The 25,629-nt window shown below is 37.5% G+C and overlaps 2 protein-coding genes across 2 annotated transcripts; one reads left to right on the forward strand and one right to left on the reverse strand.

Moving 5' to 3' along the window:
- Positions 1-2,540: 2,540 nt before the first annotated feature.
- Positions 2,541-3,191, forward strand: LOC140231978 (uncharacterized). The gene has a single exon (XM_072312129.1). The coding sequence runs from the start codon at positions 2,541-2,543 to the stop codon at positions 3,183-3,185; it is 645 nt and encodes a 214-aa protein (XP_072168230.1). The 3' UTR covers positions 3,186-3,191.
- A 4,805-nt stretch (positions 3,192-7,996) lies between these two features.
- LOC140231890 (probable ATP-dependent RNA helicase DHX40) lies at positions 7,997-25,464 on the reverse strand. Its single transcript, XM_072312042.1, has 17 exons — positions 25,317-25,464; positions 22,920-23,066; positions 21,741-21,859; positions 19,612-19,863; positions 18,843-19,041; positions 18,457-18,556; positions 17,738-17,824; positions 17,349-17,420; positions 16,502-16,612; positions 14,311-14,391; positions 13,666-13,823; positions 12,560-12,674; positions 11,511-11,619; positions 11,033-11,200; positions 9,916-10,002; positions 9,031-9,205; positions 7,997-8,360 (listed from the first exon to the last, which is right to left on the reverse strand). The coding sequence occupies exons 1-17, from the start codon at positions 25,462-25,464 to the stop codon at positions 8,251-8,253; spliced, it is 2,238 nt and encodes a 745-aa protein (XP_072168143.1). The 3' UTR covers positions 7,997-8,250.
- Between the last annotated feature and the right edge of the window lie 165 nt (positions 25,465-25,629).

Here is a 25,629-nt window from a genome sequence, read left to right on the forward strand (position 1 = left end):
CTCATAATGACATGGCATAAGAGCATGCCTTTAACAACCGAAAAGGTCGGAATATAATTCTTGTGTTCAAACTATGTAAAATGAAACAGATGTAGTTACGATGATAGTATCATGGATTACAACAGCAGTGCCGATTCAGAGGAGGTCTTTAATAATACTCTTACACAAAACATAACCTTATTTGACACACGATAAGACTTCTTTTTTCCATCGGAAAGGTAGTGTATAGTATATAGTAATCTAGACTTCAGCGTTTTTGCATCTGGTTATATAAATAAAGAATAGAATACTAACGCTGCACGTATCGAGGCAAAATAGAGGATATAATGGAAAAAATGTGTACTGGACACACATAAAGTCAACCTCATAGAAAACAAACACAACATGAAATAACGATTGCCGGTGATTGGGCGGTATTCACAACATTTACACACAATGTAAAGTTATCATAAATGAAAATAAAATAAAAAATAATGCTAATAAGAAAGAATAAACAAATATAGGAATGATTGCAACCGATTGACAAATTGCGATACATCGCCGCAAAGAATTTCATGAATTTGAATAAACAGGAATGAATTGAGAAAAAAAGGCACGGACACAAACAAAATTAGATATGACCCTTGAGCTTTTTGTTTTTATTTCGTTTATGTTTTTAACTTTGTTTTTGTTTTTGTTTTTGTTTTTCTTGAGATAATGCTTTGGATGTCTATCTGTACTACTTCCGTGAACGCAACAACAGGAAACAAGACGCATACAATGACCATGCAGTTGGTGGTTTGAGCTGGGGTTTGAGTAGGCCTACATTATTCTTGTCTTTAATGTCAAAGTATATGTAATCAGACTTCTCTATATATATTCATGATCGAATGTGATTAGTTTCTTTCACATTTGCCCCAAATGGCACGCACATGCATTTACTTTTCTAGTTTGACATTATTTTATGGTTCGAGTTCCCGTCGCCACAGACAGCCTAGCTGATTCCAAACCACTGACAGTTGACAAGCACCACACGCTTCCATACGAGCTTTGGTAGTGCATGGAGTGTTGAGAACAGACAGACACACACACACAGAGACAAGTGGAGGAATGAAGAAGAAGAAGAAGAAAAAAAAAACAACAACAACAACATTCAAGCAAACCATGTAGACAGAAATTGTGGTGCTCAGGAAATCTCCCCTCTCTTTTTCTTCCCTCGCGCACAAACAAACAAGCAGCACCACTGCGTCGTAACTCGGCCCGGGGTGGCGTTCCTCCCGAGAACACAAATCACAGCAAGGCTTATCGCTAGCATTTTTGTGTAGAGATTCAGAATCATGAATATGACATGACGATTTTTTGCGATTATGCAAAAATGATTCCTGTGTTGAGTCGTTAAGACTGTGAAGTCATGTAAAATATAAGCCTCTTTTCTGTTTGCTTGATAATGATTTTCCCCCTCGGGTTTTAGTTTCAGAGGAATCGGACGTTGACGGCACACAGCCGAGAGCCGTCAGGTCCCTCAGATTTTAACTTCCCACTCCCGTCAGATCAGTGTAATGCAATATGTTCATAGTGCCATTATAACCTCATTTCAAAGAATATTTATGTGATAAAATATTACAATGATTTTCAACAATTGGTATTTAAGCTTAAAAATAGATAAATTCGGAATTTTATGATGATTTCTTTATATTTGAAGCATTTTAAAGCCATAAAGCCACGTAAACATGTCAGCTTGGCGGTGACGTCAGCCCAGCTCTTAGCTCCGCTAACATTACAATAGATGGCTGGAAATATGGGCACGAAAATGGATTTTTCAGATAGAAATCGTCTTATTTCGAGCATGACAATTGAATAAAATAATAATCCCACCATGATGTTCATTCATGTCAACTTTGAAATGGTTGGGATTGAATTTTGAGAGATTATTTGGAGAATTTCGGAACAATGGCAAGCGAGATAAATGACGCTTCCAAAGATGGCGGGTGCTTCGGGTAAGTCGGCTTCGTGTTTGCAAGCTCATTTTCAACCGGCTCAAACTTTATGAAAACAGTCGTAAGTGTGGGTAAAACCGGCTTGCTTTGATAGATAAAGACCTTAGCAATGTATTCATGTAATTTCAAGGGGTAATCAAGTTTATTTTCATATAATAATTATTTATCAAATTTATTGTCTTCATGTGCTATTTCTAACTAAAATTTATTGGCTTTTATCTTCAATAAAACTATTTATTTTTGCAATGGAAATTGCAGGAAGTGATAATTTGAACTCTATTCTTTAAATCCATATGATTTTTTTGGTAATTCGCGGATCCGAAATCAGGATAAATTTCATCTTAAAACACCTACAAACACAGCACTTTTCTGGACTGCCACAAACGGCGACCTACGTGCCTTCAACACAGCTGCTATGAGGGATGCGGATACCAGTTTCCTACCACGTCCGCAATACCTGTATTTATATCACTGCTCATTCGGTCAGCGCCAGATTCAATTCTGACAGCACGTCTCGTCTTCTTATCAACTCGCTCTAGCCTCTGCTGCTCTCCACACGTTACCATGGCTGATCAAGCTACCGCACCAGCACCAGCTGCACCTGCCGCTTCTCCCAAGAAGAAGGCGTCTGGCCCCAAGAAGCCACGCTCTAAGCCAACTCATCCTAGCAACATCGACATGATCGTTGCCGCCATCACTGCCCTGAAGGAACGCAACGGCTCCTCCGCCCAGGCCATCAAGAAGTACATCCAGCAGAACTACAAGGTCGATGTCGAGCGTCAGTCTGGGTTTCTCAAACGCGCTCTGAAGTCCGGCGTTGAGAAGGGGCGTCTTGTCCAGACCAAAGGCAAAGGCGCCAGCGGCTCCTTCAAAGTCAACGTGAAGGCCTCCGACGCCGACGCCAAGGCGAAGGCCAAGAAGGAGAAGGCCCGCGCAAAGGCCAAGGCACAGAAGGAGAAGAAGGCAGCGTCTCTGAAGGCAAAGAAGGAGAAAGCCAAGGCCAAGGCTGCGGCCAAGAAGACTGTGAAGAAGCCCAAGAAGGCAAAGGCAAAATCCGCCACCAAGAAAACTGCTGCCAAGAAGACCGCCAAGCCCAAGCCAAAGAAGGCTGCATCGAAGAAGTCGCCAGCCAAGAAGGCCAAGCCAGCAGCAAAGAAGGTGAAGAAGAGCAAGGACAAGAAGGGAGCCAAGAAGGCCTCCAAGAAGTAAATTGGTGGAGACCTGGCCTTGTCTTGCCACACCATCTCAACCAAACGGCTCTTTTCAGAGCCACCCACATATCCAAGAAAGAATTCTCAGATACCTCTCATTTTGACTTTCCTCTTTTTCTTTTATTATTTTTTTTTTTGCTCTAGCAGCTGAAGGGCTAATAGTAATATTCGAAAGTTTAATTCTTTCTCTTTTTCTTACAGTAACCATTTTATATCCATATTGGATTCTAATGTAAATTTCAGTGGTATTCAGTAGACCATCAGTAGTTTAAACAGCTAGATGTACACTGTAGCAGCTGAAGGGCTAAAATCCAGAAGTTCAATCATAAAGAATGTAAGAAGCAATAAAGCCAAATATTCTAGAGGCATTTTCAAATACATACATGCACTAGGTAAAGAGACAAAAGTTTCCCCTTCAATTGTATTTGGGAAAGGTATGGTGCTTTCTTATGATCATACAGGGGTGGATCCAGGAATTCCATAAAGGGGATTTTTCTTTTTCTTTTTATTTAAAAAAAAGGGGGGGCATGCCTAGTGCATCCCCCCCCCCCCCCCCCCCCCCCCCGATTCATCACTGATAAACAACAATATACTGTACTGGAATAATATCGTACTGGGAGATGGACAGCCATCATAATGACGCCAAGTAGAAACCCTGAGGGTAAAGATGCCAAATTTTGTTTTTTCCTTGCCAGAGGTATGGGAATTTAGGTTGCCACTATTGGGGGGGGGGGGGGGAGGGGGTGGGGCAGGAGATCATAAAGCCCTTGATGTCTGTCGTCTGCACTCCACTTGTGGAGTGCAGGGTCAAGGATGGGTGGCACCAGATTTTCCCTCTCTCTCTCTCCCTAAATATATAATCTATCTATATATATATATATATATATACATATATATATATATATATATATATATATATATATATATATATATATACACTGTATATGCCACCCCACCATGTTCACTTTTAGCCCATTGCTGTCACTATGTACACACACACACACACATATATATACATTGTATATATATATATACATATGTATATACATACAATTTTTATTTTATATATAATACACACTGTATTAGTATGTTCATATTTACATGAATAGGTATATATTCGATATAAAGTAAATTACATTTTTTCGTTGATTCTCTACGCACACACACACACACATGGACATGCACATATTTAAACATGAATATATCCCACCAAAAATAAGATTTAGGGTCCAAAATTATCTGTATATCTTTATGCAATGTGTGAGTTATTTGTTTGGATGTAACAAAAATAAATAACAAATCTATATATATATATATATATATATATATATATATATATATATATATATATATATATAAATATCATCATCATCAAACACAAAACTGAAACCCAAGTTTATTCTGTACTCACCAACAGCTTATTTCGGCACACAAATTTTCAAGCGATTCACTCTTTCTCAAGTGTTGATACTGAGAGAAGAATAACAATATCAGTATCAACATTTGAGAAAGAGCGAATCGCTCAAAAATTTGTGGGCTGAAATAAACTGTCGTTGAATACAGCATGAATTGGTTTCAGTTTTGTTTTTGATGATATTATCATGTCAACACGTGAACAATATACATATATATAAAGACGCACAGGTAAATATTAGGGAATGTGGTGATATATGTGATGTAATGAAATCTTACAATGTTAGGGCTCCAGAATGGATGATGATAATAATAGCTAGTGTTTACATAGTGCATTTCACACTTGTCAAGTTTCTCATTGCACTTTACAGTCTATTATTGAATAAATACAAAATACAATGTTTTACATCCTTTTTACTTATTACGTATTCAACATTGATAAAAAATACAGTGTGTACATGTACAATGTACATGAATATTGAATCAAAATTATCAGTTTGCAAAATAAACACATACAGATCTTCTAGAAATCATTGGTACATGAGCCACAAAAAAAAAAGAAGGAATTTGGAGATAAATTTGATTTTGTAATACACATAACACAAACTGACACACACCTACACACACACATGCACACATAAACAAGGTGTAAATGTATGATTTATTAAAGCGTAATTCCAGACCAGTATAAAATTAATATGAAAAGAAGTAGCGTAATTTTGCAAGCACAACAGTGAGAATTTGACTGAAATACATGTAAGAAATGGAATTTGAATAGGGAAGTTAAAAAATTAAGAATTTCTGCTACTTTTAGCAAAACAGTTCTCAAATAGTTGATATGAATATGCAAATGAATTAGTTAATGATGTCATCATCTCATAAATTTTCACTGAGCATGTACAAAAAAGACAAAAAATTAATCTTTTTCTGCTATAAAGAAGGAAAAACAGTGTTATTCCTGGCTGAATAACTTTAAAGTAATGATCAATCAGACACAATGTTATATAAGGATTTGAGACTGGGGCATAATTGCATTTGAACAAAAAAAAATAATTTAATATACGATTTGGTGTACATACTACTAGATGGGAATTGTGAGCTGAAGACATAATAAAATCATTTGCATATTCATCTTTGACTGTTAAAGAACTATTTTGTGAAGATTACCGAAACTTCACAATTCATAACTTTTTACATTCTTATATGATTTGCTCAACATTTCGCTGCTTTTTACTTATAAAATTTTAGATAGATATCTAACTCGTTCAGAATTCCCTTTTAAAAGGCAATTTTGACCTAGATATGCTTTGAACTAAAAAAAGACAAACAACATAAAAACACAACAATGACAATCTTATCAAACTCAGAATAGAAATAAAGATGTAATACAGTTTTACAGCTTTGCTAATTTTTGCAAACAGTTCTCAAAAAGTTGATATGAATGAGCAAGTGAGTGAGCTGATGATGTCACCATCTCACAAATTTTTCCATTGATCACATTAAAAAAAAAAAAAATGAAAACTCCATTCTTCTGCTATGAATTAAAGCATAAGACATAATGTTACTCACGGCTTAATATTTAAGTATCAGTCATATGAATTAGGATTTTAGACTAGGGCATAATTACATTTGAAACAAAAAACCCTGAACTTTACAGATTATACATGTTAATACAAACTACAATGCACTCCCCTTGTGATGAACATGGGTATAATGAAATTCTTGTTAAAAAGTAAGTATTCAGGTCTCAAAATTATCATTTATTTATCTTAACATATCTTACTGTTCTGCTAAAACAAAATTTGGATATAACAACAGAAAACCTCAGTCCCAAGGACTTTGCCATAATGGGAGTGCACTTTATAAGGCAAACTGTGAGACAGTGACATGGTCAACTCTCTTATTTGCATATACAATTGTTTATATCAACTGCCCAAGACATGTTTGGTGACAAATTAGCAAAGCTTCACATTTTCATAACCTAATTTTGATCAAATTTTCACTATTGAACTTGTAAAACTTGACTCATTTTTCATACTAACTTGTAACTGGTCTTAAAGTTGTCATTTGTCAGTTGCCGCAGTGTAAATAAGTATGCTGAATATGATTTTATAGTTCAGCACCACTGCAGATTGCACGCTTTTGAAACATAACAGAAAACTTGGATGAATCTTGTGATATTTCTTCAGAATCAGTGATATAATACTTGTGGTATAACTAAATATTGTGATGCCATAGTTGCAGAGATGATAGAATAAAGAGTAACACACCCTTGTTCCTGTTAACTGCTGGAACAAATATCAAGATATCAAAACGTGGCAAGATTTCAAATACGTGGGACACCTCCCTGAGTTCTTTGTCCTGTGTCACACATTCATGAACTAGTATCATGTAATATGGAACATAGACAAGTAGAAGCATAATAAAAGTATGTTTGTACACATATGCCAGTTGCAAGGCATGTGAAATCAGCCACGTTGTCTAGGCATCTCAATGTAGTAAAAAGTGGATTGATGACAAGATATATTATGACTGTTTGAAGTGGTATCATAATAATGTCATTCCATAGCATAATTGCCAGAAACAACATTGCCTTGTGACCAAAACCTCTTTCACACAGAATCAACATTGTTGTACACTTTAAAAGCACTGCCCTTACTTCAACAAATGGGCCATGCTCTGTAATACTACCATTCTACACTACAGACAGCACCAAGAATGTATAACCCTATATGCTCCTTCCTCACTCCAGCTTTTGGCTGATAACCCTTTGTAAAACAGTGCTTTGTTCCCAATGGTATGCCTGCTGGAAAGCTTTCTTCACTGATTAGCACAGATGTCTGGAAACTAATTGTCATTGAATACAGATTAACCTAATCCCCCTAACCACTACCGTGGCACCATGGCTGGAGGTACGTTGCTACACCCGAGTGGGTTTGCTAACTTTACAATGAGGTCATCATCTTGAAGACAGGTCCCTGTATGAGATAAAGACATGCATGGTACCCATATGAGGGATTTCAGACATACAGAAGAAGCATACAACCATACGACAGAACGTTCAAAACGTTCAGAATGTACGGCAGATCACAATTTGAAAACATGAGCTACGGAGTGTCGAAGATACTGGAATGAGTCTTTTCATCATCTCTCAACTGCAGATGTTGTATATAGATATCTTTTCTCCCACTTAGATATCTATTACTTCATGTTGAATAAGCAATATTCATCAAAACAGATACACATCATAATACATTTGTACTTCTGTTGTGTCCCAATTCTTCAGCCTTCCAGCATAGCTTATTATACAGATGCACCATCCACATATCCTTCACTATCATAGACAAATGTCTATGATAGTGAAGGATATGGTGTAAATTCTGCTTCAGTCTGAACCACTCAAAAATATGTTTGCTTGTTTCTTCCACTCCATTTGGAGTCTGTCTTGAATTTTAAACCATCACTGTAACTCCATTAAAAATTTCTGGCTCGATTGAAATCCAAATACAAAGATGGGAGTTCAAGGTTGACACACAACTCTACCACTCAGAAGGCAGTTTTCACATAGGACAGCACAGTGGTGGAATGTTAATCTAAAAGATGGCTTCCTCTCTTGATTCAAAATCTCTGTCGGTGACATGGATCAAACATCATCTCTTCGCCTTTGCTAGCTTCCTCTCCAAGTATCTCTGTTTGGCATCAGACACCGCTGCCTGGTCATTCCTTCGACCCCCCTTGGAGGATTCCTCATCCGCATCAGCTGAAAACAAGATGGACGACAAAGTGGTCAATACAGCAAGAGAAAATGTAAATAATGACCAACGTCCCGAAAGTATATAAATGTCAGTATTGCACCTTGACATTCACAGATGTAAGCCCTGTCTTCTACTTAAGAATAAAACAAAGATAAAATTTGAAGTGACTCCTTGAGATGGAAGAAGTCAGGATCCCTTCTCAAATGTCTTCTCAGTGTACCCTTGAGCCTTAAAAAAACAAACCAACAAAAACGAAAAAATATGTACTTTTGCTCCCACTTTCTTTCCTGCACAACAACCGGTTGAACTACAGCTGTTTGCTACCCCAAGTGCATGGTAATCAGTTGAATACTACACACAATACATGACACCATTTATCAATATGACAATGATAGGAGCGGATCCAGGATTTTGAAATAGGGGGCGCCAGCGGCGAGGAAGCAACTAAATTGTACCAATCCAAAGAAAAAAATTCATTAAAAAAATAAAGTCCAGCAAAAATGGGGGGGGGGGGGTTGGGGCGCCCTCTTCTGGATCCGCCACTGAATGAATGGAATAAAAAATTCTTTCACTTTATTCACAGAAAGTGTGTACTTAATGATGAATATAAATATATTTAGCTGTTTGAAAAATAATAAAATGTCTACATCTGTGCAACTGAAGTTAGGTAGGTACCTCTGAAGCTCTTGTCTTTTGGTTCAGAACAGTCAGCATCTTGTCCTTTTCTTTTTCCCCTGTGATCAGAACTCTTGCTATCACCGTCAGTAGATGGTGCCAGACAGCCACTGAGTGCGTATGCATCCATTTCGTGTAGCCTAGGCAGGAGATCTTTTACCCACTCGTATTTTATCTGAAAGAGAGAAAAGAAAAGGAAAATTATGATGTGATGCTATAAGGTTAAGTGACCACTCTACTATGATGTCGCATCAGAGTTTGACAAGCAATTCCAGCAACAGTCATTTGTTTTCTTTATGAAAGGGGTCACCTGGATAATTGTTTGTCTCTTTCTTTCTTGTGATTTCTGTCTCTCTTTGGCTCTACGTACTTAACTCATTGAAGACTAGTCCCAAGTACACTCAGCCAAGTGTCAATGAGAAATGTGTCTCACAGCAAAATCAGTTTGTCCTCAATCGGTTAAGAAATAAGACTTGGTGGTGGTCACTCACAGAAGTTCACAGATTGTCTTCTTTCAGCCCTATGATGATAAATACTGAAAATGACATTTTTCTTGTGTCCTTTTGTCTTGTGCATTTTCATCACCATATATATTTTAAGTGTGTGCACATGTGGCACACAAAAAACACACTGCTATAGCTTCTGACCATTCAAGCATTGAGAATCAAGGGTTTCTGGGACGAACACTGAACTAGGGCTTTCTATAGCTCAGTCGGTAGAGCACCAGGCTAGCAATCCGGAGATCTCGGGTTCCAATCCCTGTGGAATCCCATTTTCTTTGCTCATTTTTTCCACTAATACCTTATTTATTTTGTTACATTTAGAGCAATATTTGGAGATGATTTCTATTCTAATCTTCAATAATATTAATATAGGAATAATTACAGGGCAGACAGTCCTCATGAAGACCTTTGATGTCAGGAGAACCTCGTGGTAGATAACCCAGTCAAGCTCTTCATCTCGGCTAAACAACTGGTGGAGGGAGTAGAGGAAGAGGACACAATAAATAAACTACTCATCTTCAATTTAAGTGAATTGGTATCGGCATACATTTCTTTTTAATATCTCTTGTTTGTTTCTTGTATTTAAATTGTTCACAGGCAAGCGCAGTAAACATCATGAGTATGCAAAAGGTGAAGCAGAGTTAGTTATGATGGGAACAGCATGAACAAATGTGAAGCCAGTTCATATACCACCATTTTCATTCACTGAGATGAGAAAAACGAGAATCTGTTACAAAAACCTCACTATATTGTGGAAGAAAATACAAAACAGCTTTTCAGCCTTAGCCACCCCCTCCCCCCCCCCCCCAAACAAGTGTATGTTACCAAGTGGTATGTTGGAGGTGTACTTTCAAATTGATGGTCATTTTTTGGTGCTTTTATTTTCATATCACTGTGCTAATTTGGTGGGGTACATGAATGATCAACACACCATTCATACATTTAGAAGAATTCCTCTCTTTCCTTTGCTTAGCTGAATATCACAATGACTAAATACTCTGTCATGCCTGGGTGATTTTGTGGTAGAGATAATCATTGTTTTCTACTTAAACTGACAATGCTGAATCTAACTCATTTCCTGTATAGGAGAAAGATTGGATTGAACTGGTTGAATTCATTAAATATGTCAAAAAAAAATTGAAATGAAATTACACACAATCAATACATTTCACAGAGAACATCTGTAATCTTCTCAATGTTTTGCCAATCTAAGGGTCACCTATAGATTTAGAGACTTCTGCAAAAACCATGATAAACAATGCAACATGATAAAAACGAAGGCTCAAAGGACAGAGAAGTATCTATTTCACTAAGCAAGTACTGGCCATGAATGATAAAACTTCTTTTTAAAAAATACAGCATTGACCCTCAGAATTATGGCTTCCTGGACTTCATGACAGTTACGGAAAATATTACAATCATCAGTTCTTGTGGTTTGAAGACCAGGGGTAAAGACAGATCACTGACTTCATATTTATGATAACACATAGTAAACTCACGCAGGAGGATGGATGCACGAAAACCACCGTGCCGTGACCTTCCATTGTCCGGTAGCCGTGACCCGAGGGCGACTTGCGGGCAACGTTCCCAAAGAAGCCAGCACAGAGGACTCTTCTCAGGCGCTCACTGGATGATCCCTCCATTTCCACTGAAGGAAAATCTGGATCCTGAAATTTGTCCACCAAAAATGTGATACGAACAGTAGTGACCATTACATATAGAATGATAGTACTAATCAAAATTAACGCAATCTGGAATATCTGGCAATAATGAATACAAATATTTTTTTATTTTTTGGCACACCTACATTTGTATCAATGCATAACATAATAAACATAATGACAAAAGCTCACAATTCATTCCAACCATTTACTTTGATTACACCATTTTTGACGCAAACACCAGACAATATTTCTTTCAGTGTTATCTCCATCCCAATTCATATTTGCTTTGTGAAATATTAACACTAACACTGACCTCCATCTGGTGTTCCAGAATAATCTCCAGCTGGCGGTGTACACTGAGTGCTGTCTTGACACCTCGCCAATGGATGCTGTGCTTTCTACACCAATTTGAGGGAGACTCACTGTCAAAGAAAGTGGAAAAAAATAAGGAAAGAAATTGACTCAGTACTTTAAATATGATAGCAATGCTACTTTTAATGATAATATTGATAATCATAAAAATAAGTTCAGTATCATAATCACCTTAATCATCATTTTTTTGGTGGTATTATCATCATTACCATCATCATCAGTTTCATCCTCATTATCATCACCAACACTGTCATTATCATGATGATCATCATCTATATTACCATTATTAACCAACCATAAGTGGTAGGGTAAATCATACCATCCTATTACACTGTACTGAATTTTCAAACATCTTTGTGAGCACACTTTACAAACAGGAACCACTAAAGCAATTGAATGCCTGGGCATTACAGAAGAATGCAGCAGCCATTCATAATCACACCTCTACCCTCCCCCCCCCCCCCCAGAAGAAAAACAGAAAGAAAGAAACAAACAAACAAAACACTTTCATCCACAACCTATTCACCGATGATGCAGTTTATGATTTCAATACTATCTGCCTGGCATGCATGTGCTGGCGGAAGTGCAGAAAACCCTTGAATGAGATCAGTCCGTGTCTAGAAGACTACCAGGGCAGACGCCGTCTACAATAAACTTGCATTATCTCCCCCCCCCCCCCACACACACACACACACACATCATCACCACTATCACCACATAAAGACTATAAATAGGCAACACATCAATATGATAAATCAATCTCAAAATAGTCTCTGTAAAAGGCAAATAAGTATCTGAATTATTTATATCTTTTAATACAACACAGGTTGTTGATGGAGCTGTCCTACAAAAACGTTCATTTTATTCAAGTAATCATGATTTACAAGCTACATTTTTGTACTTCTTCCATAATCTAAGAATTATACATCTACAATTCATCATCCTTGTCCATGGTTCCTGATTGCCCTCTAATTCTGACTTTAAACTGACCTTTCAGAACATTTCTGGAAGACAGTGAGGAGAGTGGCAAAGTCATTGGAGCCCCCAACTTTGTCTGCCAGCTTCCTGTGAGCTTTACTCGCCTCAGCCTGCTTGGTTGGATCCCCTGAATGAATGCATACCACAAGATGACAACAAGGCGGATAATAATAATGATAATAATGATGATGATGATGATGATGATGATAATAATAATAATAATAATAATAATAATAATAATAATAATAATAATAATGACAATAACAATAATAATGATAATAATAATAATAATAATAATAATAATAATAATAATAATAACAATAATAATAATCATAATAATAGACAATTGCAATGTGCAAAATATCCACTCATGGGTGCTCAAAGCACTCACAATTAATGTTCACAACAAAATACACAGTCTGATGGCATATCACATAATAAGTTTCTACAGCTGCAACATGTTCATCCTCAAGTACAGAAAGGTATTGGTCCAAATGTGCATTTTTAGTTTTCTCTTGAAGTAATTGAGAGTTTCTTAATCCTTCACTGAGTCCAGGAGTCTAAGTGCGGGGAGCTGATGAAATAAATGCTCTATCTCCCCATGATCTTTTAGTTTTGGGGATGAGAAGAGGCTTTACAGGAATGCAGACCAGATCGAGATGGTTTATGGAGGCTGAGCAGAAATGAGATGTATCGTGGTGAAGAGAACTTTAAAGCCCAAAATCAAACCAGCAAGTATGTCAATCAAATTAATATTACAACAAATCTCTGTCAAGTTTGCCACATATACAAAGTGAAATGTGTTGCTATCCATTCACTTTAATATCAGTTTCTCTTCTGTGTTATTTTTGTTTTTGTTTTTTCATACCTCCTCCATAAAGAAATCAAATTTCATCATGTGTCGGGAGCAAAATTTTTTTTTTTTGGGGGGGACAAAGAGTCAATGCTGTCAACATCTGACTTATTTCTTGAGCAAATTGGTTCTTTTGGGTGATGGAGATGCAAATATGCAACATTTATGCTGATATTCCCTTTATAATCTACCAAGTAGTAGCCACTTGGAATATGGTTCTGGGGATGACAGGCCTATTGATTCTATTGATGCATGTTACACATACCTGGCCTGACAAAGACATTCTCCACGGACAGCATGGCAGCTATGGGCAGCATGAGGTCCTTACATCCCATGGCCCCAGAGTAGATCAATGACCGGGCCAGCCCTGGGGACAGGGGGTACTCCACTATCTGACGGCCAAGACTGGTGATAGTGCCATTTCTAGCACAAAAAGAAAAAAAAAAAGAAAAAAAAAGTGTATCAAAGTTTATTACGTACAATGTGCCACTATTTGATTTGATTACTTTTTTTCTAAAACTAATTTGGAAAACAGCATTATTACATAATTATTTGTAATGAGATTGGAAATGACAGCTAGTCTCACTTCTAAAGTCTTTTGATTTACAGAACTTTATAGAATGCTGTACATGTTACTATCATAATTAATGTAACTCTCTATCTATATTTCTTGTTCCCCCTCCTACTTTTCTCTCTCTTTCTGTCTTTTGCTCTCATTCATCTACTGTTTGCATGCCGTAGGATTATAAATATGAAAACAAATTTCCGCTAGAGAATCTTTTGGTCAAAATGGTATGCAAGGTGCCAACCGATGGACATGAATTCTACTCTAAACATTCTACTCCGTTTGCAATATCAAAAACATTTTTCCTCTGGTCTGCTTTGTTTTGTTTTGTTTGCTTTTCCTTACTTGTCTATAGCACCATAGTAGTACAGTTGACGCAGAGCCTCAAGCAACATTCGTTCCTCTGGTTGATCAACAAACGGAAAACTGTTGAAACAGAATGAGAAATGCAAACACAAAATTATGTCATAAGACTGGAACTACAAATATTCTCAAAGCTGACAAACTGATGGCGTATTACTTGAATGGGAAAAATCTGCTATAAGAGTAAAGACTTGCTTGTGATTTCATGCAATGATGATCATAAACCAATATACATTTTCAAATGAAAGATAGTCATTGTGCGGTTCCATTGCACAAGTACACATAAGCTTGCACTTCATAACAAACCAAAAACATTCACTGATTCCATTAGCTTGATGATGAATCATCAACAATGATATCATTATTTGATGAACATACAAGCTCAAATAAAACAAGGAAAAGTAGAAATTACGCGGTGCGTAAAATATGTCCCCGCCGGAAGTAGCATTTAGTAGCAAAATGTACAATGTCGGTAAAAAATCAAGGTCAAAGGTCAAAGAAGTCAAAGGTCAAAATTCTGTGTAGAAGTTTTGAAGCCCTCACCTAGTGCCATCACAAAAAGCAAACGGAATCGAAATCGGGTTTTGATAGAAATGGCGAAGGAGTAGCATTTTGTAGCCAATTTATAATATAGGTCAAAAATCAAGGTCAAAGGTCAAAGGTCAAAGAAGTCAAAGGCCAAAATTCTGTGTAGAAGTTTTGAAGCCCTCACCTAGTGCCATCACGTAAAGAAAACGGAATCGAATCGGGTTAGAAATGGCAAAGGAGGAGCATTTTGTAGCCAATGTACAATATAGGTCAAAAATCGAGGTCAAAGGTCAAAGAAGTCCAGGGTCAAAATACTGTGTAGAAGTTTTGAAGCCCTCACCTACAGACTGTAGTGCCATCACATAAAGCAAACGGAAATGAAATTGGGTTAGAAATGGCAAAGGAGTAGCATTTTGTAGCAAAATGTACAAGGCAGGTCAAAAATCAAGGTCAAAGGTGAAAGAAGTCAAAGGTCAAAATTCTGTGTAGAAGTTTTGAATCCCTCACCTAGTAACATCACATAAAGCACACGGAATCGAAATCGGGTTAGAAATGGCGAAGGAGTAGCATTTTGTAGCAAAATGTACAATATAGGTCAAAAATCAAGGTCAAAGGTCAAAGAAGTCAAAGGTCAAACTTCTGTGTAGAAGTTTTGAAGCCCTCACCTAGTGCCATCACATAAAGCAAACGGAATCGAAATCGGGTTAGAAATGGCGAAGGAGTAGCATTTTGTAGCCAATGTACAATATAGGTCAAAAATCAAGGTCAAAGGTCAAAGAAGTCAAAGGTCAAAATTCTGTGTAGAAGTTTTGAAGCCCTCACCTAGTGCCATCACATAAAGCAAACGGAATCGAAATCAGGTTAGAAATGGCAAAGGAGTAGCATTTTGAAGCAAAATGTACAATATAGGTCAAAGGTCAAGGTCAAAGGTCACAACTGAAATTCCGTGTAGAAGTTTCAAAGCTCCCATGTAGTGCTATCATATAAAGCAAACAGAATCAAAATTGGCTCATAAATGACAGAGAAGTAGCAAATTGAACATTTTGATCACACACGGACGCACAGACAGACAGACAGACGGACGGACAGACGGACACACGGACACACACACGTACGGAGCCCGTTTCATAGTCTCCTGCTCGAACTCGTTCGGCGGGGACAAACAAAAAGAATACATTGAATACATTAAAAAAAAAAAATGTCGTCCAAGTTATCACAGCGCATTATAAGCAGATGACCCTTACTAGAACCAAGCATATTCTTGCATATTAAATCACTCATCAATGATGTAGATTAACTGTTATTTAACTGATAACAAACATTATTCACAAAGGAACGATAATCTATGGCAGTTTTAAGGACACCATGGAATATGCCAAGATCAAGAGAAATTTTGAGAGGTCCACACATCTACAAGCTTGTCTTTAATGCAGCCATCTCTTTTCCCATAACACACTGATTTCATTCAAAAAGTTTAGTACTGGTCATGCACTTGCTAATTTTTCTCTTGTGCTTTTAAATGCATGTTCATATATTTTGTAATATACTGGCTTTTTATATAAATGTTTTACTTTGAAGGAACTTGTAGTATTAAGAAATAAAATTTGATATGAAATGAATTGACATGAAAACAAAAATATCTCACTGTAGAATGTTGTGAATGCCCATGCACTTGAGGCTGAGTACAACACTTGTCAGGCTGGTCCTCTGGATTTCTGGTATCATGTCTTCAGTCATACAGTTGTCATAGAAACCTCTGGCAGAATGAGAGGGCATCAGATATACAAACATCAAATGTGATGTTACACATATTTCTTTGTTGGAATATGAGTTTAAGATCATATCCACAATAATCAAAGGACAAAGAGATGCGAGAACAAGGAATGTGTCTATTTGATACATAAAATTTATGAGAGTGTGACAGATGGATAGATATATAGATAGACAGATAGATAGATAGATATACAGATAAACAGATATACAGATAGATGGATAGATATATAAACAGATGAATAAATAGATATATAAACAGATATATCTAATATCAAACAATTACATAGATAGATATAAAAGATAGAAAGAAAGATAGACAGACAGACAGACAGACAGATAGATAGATAGATAGATAGATAGATAGATAAACAGATATATCTAATGCCAAACAATTATATTGATAGATAGGTTGATAGATAGATAGATAGATAGATAGATAGATAAACAGATAGATCTAATACCAAACAATTATATTGATAGATAGGTTAATAGATAGATAGATAGATAGATAGATATAGATAGATAGATAGACAGTTCATCATATACTAGCCATGTCATATCACATCAACTTCATTAGTTTAATACAAACAAGATCATTCCACATGACAAGAAAACACACTTAAACTAAAAGAGAACTTTGAATAAGTAGATATCATCATTTTCCAAAATGAAACAGGTTGTTGCCAAGACCTGTTGAATGCTGCATCCAACAAACTCACTCGCTGTAAATTCTGTAGCATTTTCCAGGAGCAGTTCGTCCTGCTCTTCCAGCTCGCTGAATGGCCTCAGCTCTGTGTGACACACATCAAAACAAAGATAATATGACAACTGGAACAAGTATTAGTACTTTGCATGGGCCATTTCATGTAGAAATATCAGATATAGAGCAAAATAAGGTATGATACAGAAAATAATGAGGTCTCAAAACAATGCAAACAGCATCATGCTTGAAAAAACATATATGAAACAGAACACAGATAAAGGATCTCGGGATATACCACTGAAATCATACACACACAATCTTCAAATAATTTTTTTCCTTCTTGAAAGAATCATAAATGCACACAAACTTTGATTTTTCTCCTTCATGAAAAGTGCTTGTTCTTACCTAGAAATTGGTACAACTTGAAGGGCATCCAGCCCAGTGCGAGGATTATAGGACATCTGTTTGACAAAGCCACTGTCTACTACATACCTGGGGGAAGGAATGACAGGTTGAATGTGATGTAAAAGAGTTATCGACAGTCAATCAAAAATAAATATGACAAGACTAAATAAAGATTAAAAAAGAAATTATTAATGAAAGACCAAACAGAATGACATGGGAGAAAAGCAAATGGTGGGGGGGGGGGGGGGGGGAGAATCTGCTTCACATTTTGGCCTCAAAGTCAAGTCGCTCCTAAGTATTTGAACAAACTGCAGAAATAATTGATTCCTGAAATATGTCCTGATACCACTGATAATACCATCTGAACATACGATTATTTCATCTATCTTCACCATTTCCATTATTGCCATTATTACACCTGTCATTATCGTCATCATATGCAGCATCAGTAGCATCATCATTACCATCACTACCATCATCATCACTTTAAATGTCATCTTCGTAACCATCATCATCACCATCACTGTAACCATCATCGTCGTCATCACCATCGTCATCACCATCATCACCCTCACCTTCACCACCACCACCACCAACATACATCATCATCATCATTATCATCATCATCATCATCATCGTCATTATCGTCATCGTCATCATCGTCATCACCGTCATCATCGTCATCATCATCATCATATGGAAGTGAAAAGTCTTCCTACCTGATGCCATCTATAGTGAGGGATGTTCCGGCAATGTTTGTTGCTACGACGCATTTCCTGACACCATCCTCAGCTGGGGCAAATATCCTCTTTTGTAATTCTGTTTGACATGAAATGAGGTAGATTTTTATCTTTTTCAAACAAAATTACACATACTCTGATGATACTACAGAAGTCTACAAAAGCAATGCCTTTCATTTCATTTATGAAAGTGCAGTGAAGATAAAAATTTCCATCTGACCAGTTATAGACCTCTTCAAGCATGCTTTAAAGTTTAAGGCTGATAGCTCTTCAAGCTTGGCATTTACGAGAAAGCTGGGAAAGTTACATTTGACCTAGGATCCTTAGCACAACAAACAGAGTGCCAATGGGTGAAGGGACCTCACCTGTGGGCATTGAACCATACACCGGAAGCACCATCAGAGCCTGTACCGAGCGGTCACGAACATCGTGCCGGTAGTCCACCTGCTCCGACTTGCGAAAGAGTTTATCGCAGCACTGCTCGATCTCCACTTGCCCTGTCAGAAAGACCAGAATGTCTCCCTTTTTCTGCTCCAAATGGATCTCCATGACAGTGTCAACAACCTGGGAAAAATCATAAAAAAAATAGAACACATGAAATAACAAGAAATCTAGTTGGCAGTATGTTGAAAAGCACACCTGGGGCCTGTTGCATAAAAGTTACTATTATGGTAACTTTGCCATCCAATGGTAACTTCCATGGAATTCTTGATTTTGACTGGCTGTTGAGTATTGTTGCCACGGTAGTTACCATTGGATGGCAGAGTTACCACAATAGTAACTTTTATGCAATGGACCCCAGGAATGTTCTTGGTTTATCAAATTTGTTATTCTGGTGAGATACGATCCAAATCAGTGCCAACTCTTGTTTCACAGCCGTATACAAATTCTGGCCTTTCATATTCAATTGATATGATAAACTAAATCAAAAGGTTGATCGAAAATTAACAAGAAATACTCCAATTCTAGACATCTGTATATGTAGAAAAGTTACAATCTGGAAAATAAAACAACCTATATCAAATTCATAATGACTGTTTCACCAATTCATTCAGAATCATATTATAAGTATGATCTACTCTTGGACACTACCAGCTACCTAAAAGTATATCAACATCCCTGCACAATATTTACTTTGGAAACGTAGTTCACAGTGGCGTTTCTTCCCATATCTTTCTCCTCAACAAGTCCACAGTAGATCTCCTTCACCGGATGAAGACGCCCTGGGATCTCAAACACTGGGCAGCCACCGAGGAACTGAGAAAATTTTCCCTGATCAAGGGTGGCGGACATGATGACCACTTTCAGAGGCTGTTGCCTCTTAGAGATGGAAGAGTGATTATCATCACTCAGAAAGAGCTGCTTCACCAGACCAAATAGAATATCCTATTTAAAGGAACCACAGCATGAAAAAGGGGAGAAGTGAAGTACACAGGAATGCAAAATGCTACATAACAAGTCCAAAGGAAATCTTCAATACAGTGTCCCATTGAATAGATGCAACAGTAATCACTTGTGGATCGCAGTAATCACAGAATCATGTGGGTGATTGTCTATCTAAGTATCATCCTGGAAAAGTGATTGGATGGAACTAAAATATTTGAACAAAAGCAATACTTGGAACACTTGATTCAACACTATTCTCAGGTCGTCAAAAAGTTTGTTAATTGAAAAGCATGGCATTCAGCATTGCAAGGACAAATAGAAGAACATCCCACAGATAATCATAAGTGGGCATGAATGCAAGTGACTGTAATCAAACTTTATGGTAACATAAAAATATAGATTGTCATATGTGACCCGCTACAACAAAAGAATCCTAAAGTCGCTGATGGCTGAGCTGAGAAAATCAAGTATGAAGTCACCTCATCAAAATTGGTCAAAACAATCAGATTTCAGTTTTTGGCATAATTTTGCAGTCTTATCTTTTTTCTATCATCTGCCGAAATTTCGAAGATAAATGATCAAATGAAAGGCAGGAAATTAGCGTTTTTCTTGGCTATGATTTTTCGACTTTCAACGTAACAGAAACGTGTCCGAAGATTTGGATTTAGCGCCGCAACTAGACTCCGCCCCTAGCAACGAGGGAGTGATCTTATTGGTCAGTGCGTGGCATCCTGATTACTGATTGGTCGTGCGTAGACCACTGGCGCTAAGCTTGAATGAGCATCGCGGAGGTCGCTAGGAGCTTACCTTCTATTGCAAAGCGGTGAAAACTGTCTCGCCTTCCTTGATCATGTTAGCGTCATAAGGAAAACTTTCATGGCGTTTTTCTCGAAACTCTGATTTCCTCAACCACTTGACATGCGCTAATAAAATCATCGATATCTCAGCAACCGGTTACTTTTATGAGTTGTGTTATATATGAAATTAAAATAGAAGAGTAAGGGAATAATGTCATGTCATTTTCAGAAAATTGTCCTCCCCCGACTTTCGGATCCTTTTGTTGTAGCAGGTCACATATATACACACTATACAAATGTCCACATAACTACATTGCTGTTTATGCAGTGTCTTGCTGAATTCTCGATGTTTCAAAATGCAGATTATTTCTACGGCCAATTTCTTCACTTCTCTCTCTATGTGGTAAGGCTCAATATCACAATATGCAAGTCTTTATTACTTATTGTAGTGCAGTGCATAAAAGTCACTTAATTTCCTGCTATTAGAAGATGTACAGTTGTATATGACAATGAACATGAATTCGCATTAGGGAAAAATATTCTCAATAAAAAGTACAAACTATTAATTTGATGTCATAGATCATGTGCAGTTGTCTTTTTGAGTTGAATTCTTAAATGAAGTGAGCATGCTCTTCCTTTGTTAAAGGCATAATTTACCATTTGCAGATAAAACAAAAACCCAGCATTAGTGTTTCAAAATACTTCTAAAATATGAGTTAGGGATAGAAACATCTTCTGTAAAAATTTGAATCAGTAAAGTCAATGTTAAGCATTGTTAAATATACAAAATGTGAACAATAGTTATAATTAATATGCTTCCAGACTAAACTGTCTACAGTTACGGTTTATTGAGAAAAATACTTATATCTCCTTATATTTTAGGCTTCATTGCAAAAAAATAAAAAAAATAAAAAAATAAATATGGTAGGATGTTTTGTGGTACAACAGACCTACGCATATATGCATCAATTGTGATATCTTGAACATTTTTAAAATCACTGCTCCCAAAGGTAAACAGGACCTTTAACATAACCAGCTCATGTTGATACTGCACAGAGATTGGATAACTTAATGTCTTACTGTGTCTAGGCTTCTCTCGTGTGCCTCGTCCAAGACAATCACACTGTATTGACTGAGCTCTCCATCCCTCAGAAACTCCCGCAGTAAACAGCCGTCAGTCATGTATTTTATCGCCGTCTCTGTAAATAGCATCAGTAGATGACCTCAATGAGGCTTTATGAGGTTTATTATGAATAAGACTGGATCCTATGAAGGGGGAGGGGGTAATTCATCTGCTTATTGTGTAGTCAGCTGGATACAAAAAGTGGCTTCATTGTTCTTCAAAACCATCTTGGAATGAAAGTAAATTTTGTTCACAAAATCATGTGCAATCACTGCTGAAAACAAGTGGATCCTACTTTTCTTGTGCAGCATTGCAAGAAATAATGTAGGGATCATTTAACATCAAACCAATGAATAAGGAATCCAGATACTACTAGTATGCTAACCATTGGGGTTTTTTTCCCTTTACTTACTGTATTTTGTTCATGTCATTCCACTAAAATCAAGTGTTTTTTTTTTTTCATAATTTGAGCATAGGGTGACAAATTTAATTCCGAGCAATATTCACACATTGTATCCATTTGTCAAAAATCAGTTTGTTACAGTCCCCTCTGGGACTCAGATCATTGTTTGCTTGTTTCATTTCCATCTGATTTATAAGACGGTTGGTTGCCCACATTCAGCTTCAGTAGTTGGTCTTCCATGCCGTCCAGTTGGATGTGAGGCAGAGGCAGGACTACTTCACTGGATTATGCACCTTACTCTTTGCGATAAAATAATGAAGTGGGATCTTCTATGTGCTTTTACGTGAGTTGTAACTCTGTCACACACAGGACCTCCTCTTTATATCCTATCTGAGGAACAGAGTCTTTTTGCCTCTTGTAAGAGGCTGATATGATTACACACAACATTGCTCAGCTAGACTAGGGAATCAAACCCGGGTCATTTGGATTGTGAGGCAGACGTGGTACCGACTGAGCCAAATCACCACCCTATTAATACTACAATCATCAGGGGTGTGAGAGTACAACTGCAATTTGTACCGGCAAAAACTGTGAACATTTCACTGCATTTGCACAGCAAAAACATAGTGTGAAAAGTGGGTTTTGGGCAGAATGAAAAGTCGCAAATCAGAGTAAACTCTGAATTCTCACATTCCTGAATCATACACCCTTTGTATGTAAGCCTGCCTCTTACCATCTGATGTACAGTCATCAAAGCGCACCTGGTAACCAACTCTGTCTCCGACCCGGCATCCCATCTCCTCTGCAACCCGGGCTGCCACGGACATGGCTGCCACCCGGCGTGGCTGGGTGACTCCAATCACACCATGTTTGCTGAAACCTGCATAAAGGCAGCAAATGCAAACACGAGGGTAAGATCTACAAGCAACTCCTTACCTATTTATGGGGCATATATGCCCTGTATTAATCCTATGGGGAATTATTTCATCTCAGAAGCAAAATTAATCACTGTACCCTCTCTGGTAAGTTCATCTAAAGGCATACTATTTCTCATCTTCCTTGCCTCATTAAATTACTTCTATTGAGGTAATCATATTTCATAAAAATGTGTAATGCAGAAAAAATAGGCCTATCTATTGCCTATCACATTGTTGGCATCTTTTGAAGGCAAAGAGGATTAATTTAAACGTAATTGATATCTGTGAATGAAACATACACATAAAACCTTTGGAAATGTTCCGAACTCTTTTATAGCATTGCTTGCTTGTATTGTAACCCTGGAATATCATTTGGTAAATCATAAACTTTGCTCAAAAGGCATTGAATGCATCTGGGCCCATTTTATGAAATATATAATCAATTTTACATTTCCTTAGTACACAGGCTGCGATAGACTTATGATAGAAATCAACTAGATATAATAAATTATAACTCTTCATAAAACAGGGCCCTGGTGGTTGTAAGTTTATTTGAAAATGTTAACACTTTTGCAACCAAAATGTGACTTCTGTGATATCATGTTAGTATCGAAAATGATATGATAGTTTTCTTTTATTGTAAACAAATGTTTACGCTCTGCAGATGTAGAGACTTTATAGGACAAAGATGCTTTGTGAACTCACGACTTACTGTGAGTGAATACAGAAGGGGATGACAAAGTGCATCGCATTACCGACACCTTATAAAATTTACTACTAGAAAGTTAAACAATGAATGAATACATCTATGATATAACTTGACCGAATGATCGGTCTGTCTGGTTATTGGGGATATGTTCCGCGGAGATTAATGTAAAAAAAAAATAAAATAAAATAAAAGACTCCTCCGGACAGACGGATCTTTCTATTATTACAATACTATCTACAATACATGCAATTCAAGAGACACTCCCATTGCCATGGCCCAAGTCTTAGGATTAGGGTTGAGTTTCCATTAGGTAGACCTATATACAACCTGTGGGGTTTACAATACAACCTACAAGATCAAGAATATTGTAAACACCCCCATTCAGCGGGCATTCAAAAAAAAAAAAAAACAACAACAACAACAACGTTGGCCGTTGCCTTCTTTTTCAGAATGAATGAATGTTGCAAAGAATGAGCATGACAATGATGAGTCAACAAAATAGTACTAACAAAGTCAAGAATGAGAATGCAGTTCGGGAAACCCACTCACAAGGGGGGCCCCTCCTTATAAGTAACCCGTCCCCCTTATAAGTAACCCCGTCCCCCTTATAAGTAACCCCCGGGGCACCCCTTATAAGGAGTCTCCACGCTTTTTTGCAATGCAACGCGAAAATGAAAGGACTGCGGCAATTCGCTTGATTATGTCCATAAAGCTTCACAAGTTTCCTAGTTACTCACGAAATTTGAGCAAAATCGGTTTGAGGCATCATATCTAAAATCATGGATTTAAATGCGATGTCAAACGACCCATGCGAATGCTGAAATGGCGACTGACCTCCGTACTCAGTCGCCACGTCTGCACTCAAACATTGCCGCGCCGCCGCGCCTGGCGACACTCACGCCAGTAATCGCTCGCATTTCAGCATTCGCATGGGTCGTTTGACATCGCATTTAAATCCATGATTTTAGATATGATGCCTCAAACCGATTTTGCTCAAATTTCGTGAGTAACTAGGAAACTTGTGAAGCTTTATGGACATAATCAAGCGAATTGCCGCAGTCCTTTCATTTTCGCGTTGCATTGCAAAAAAGCGTGGAGACTCCTTATAAGGGGTGCCCCGGGGGTTACTTATAAGGGGGACGGGGTTACTTATAAGGGGGACGGGTTACTTATAAGGAGGGGCCCCCCTTGTGAGTGGGTTTCCCGAACTGAATGGCTCTTATTTTCATCATGCTTATATCTGCAATACCAACAGGTCGGGATAGATGTTCTACAGTTACATGGGGAATTAGGCCTACTGTGCAAATTCTTTGTGATCGGGTCTTTGGTCTAATATGAGAAGAAAAAAAAAACCCAACAACAACAACATTAACAAATTGAAATAGCATGATACAGGAGCCAATGCTTCTTTCAATATGTGGGACTATTCAGGTAGGTTCCGCGCTTCCGGTCCTTAGTACCCCGTGAGCGATGTGAATTTGAAAACTAGAGAAAATAAACTTACCAGAATCATATAAGAACTGTGGGAGTTGTGTCGTTTTTCCACTACCAGTTTCACCGACAACAACCAAAGATCGTGAATCTGTGATAGATTTGACGAGAGAATCTTTGTAATTGTGTATTGGCAAATTGACTTCACTGGAAGTCGCCATCTTGATTGTTTGTTCGAAGTAAGGAGACCACAGAGAGACACACTTCTCCACTGAGTTGTGTATAACAGACCATGGAAACGAGCGGATGAATATCAACATTGTACTTATTTGCATGCATAATTTATTAATTTTATTCTATCACTAGTTTACTTGAAGTCAATGCTA

This window comes from Diadema setosum, chromosome 8 (genome assembly GCF_964275005.1).
Source record: "Diadema setosum chromosome 8, eeDiaSeto1, whole genome shotgun sequence".
NCBI classification, from domain to species: Eukaryota; Metazoa; Echinodermata; class Echinoidea; order Diadematoida; family Diadematidae; genus Diadema; species Diadema setosum.

Excerpts from the sequence above, each read along its gene's own strand:
- LOC140231890 (XM_072312042.1), bottom strand. The coding sequence starts at position 25,464 with ATGGCGACTTCCAGTGAAGTCAATTTGCCAATACACAATTACAAAGAT. Across the intron at positions 21,860-22,919 it reads TGATGACTGTACATCAGATG|AGACGGCGATAAAATACATG; the intron begins GTAAGAGGCAGG and ends TGCTATTTACAG. Across the intron at positions 14,392-16,501 it reads GGCATTCACAACATTCTACA|TTTTCCGTTTGTTGATCAAC; the intron begins GTGAGATATTTT and ends CTGTTTCAACAG.
- LOC140231978 (XM_072312129.1), top strand. The coding sequence starts at position 2,541 with ATGGCTGATCAAGCTACCGCACCAGCACCAGCTGCACCTGCCGCTTCT.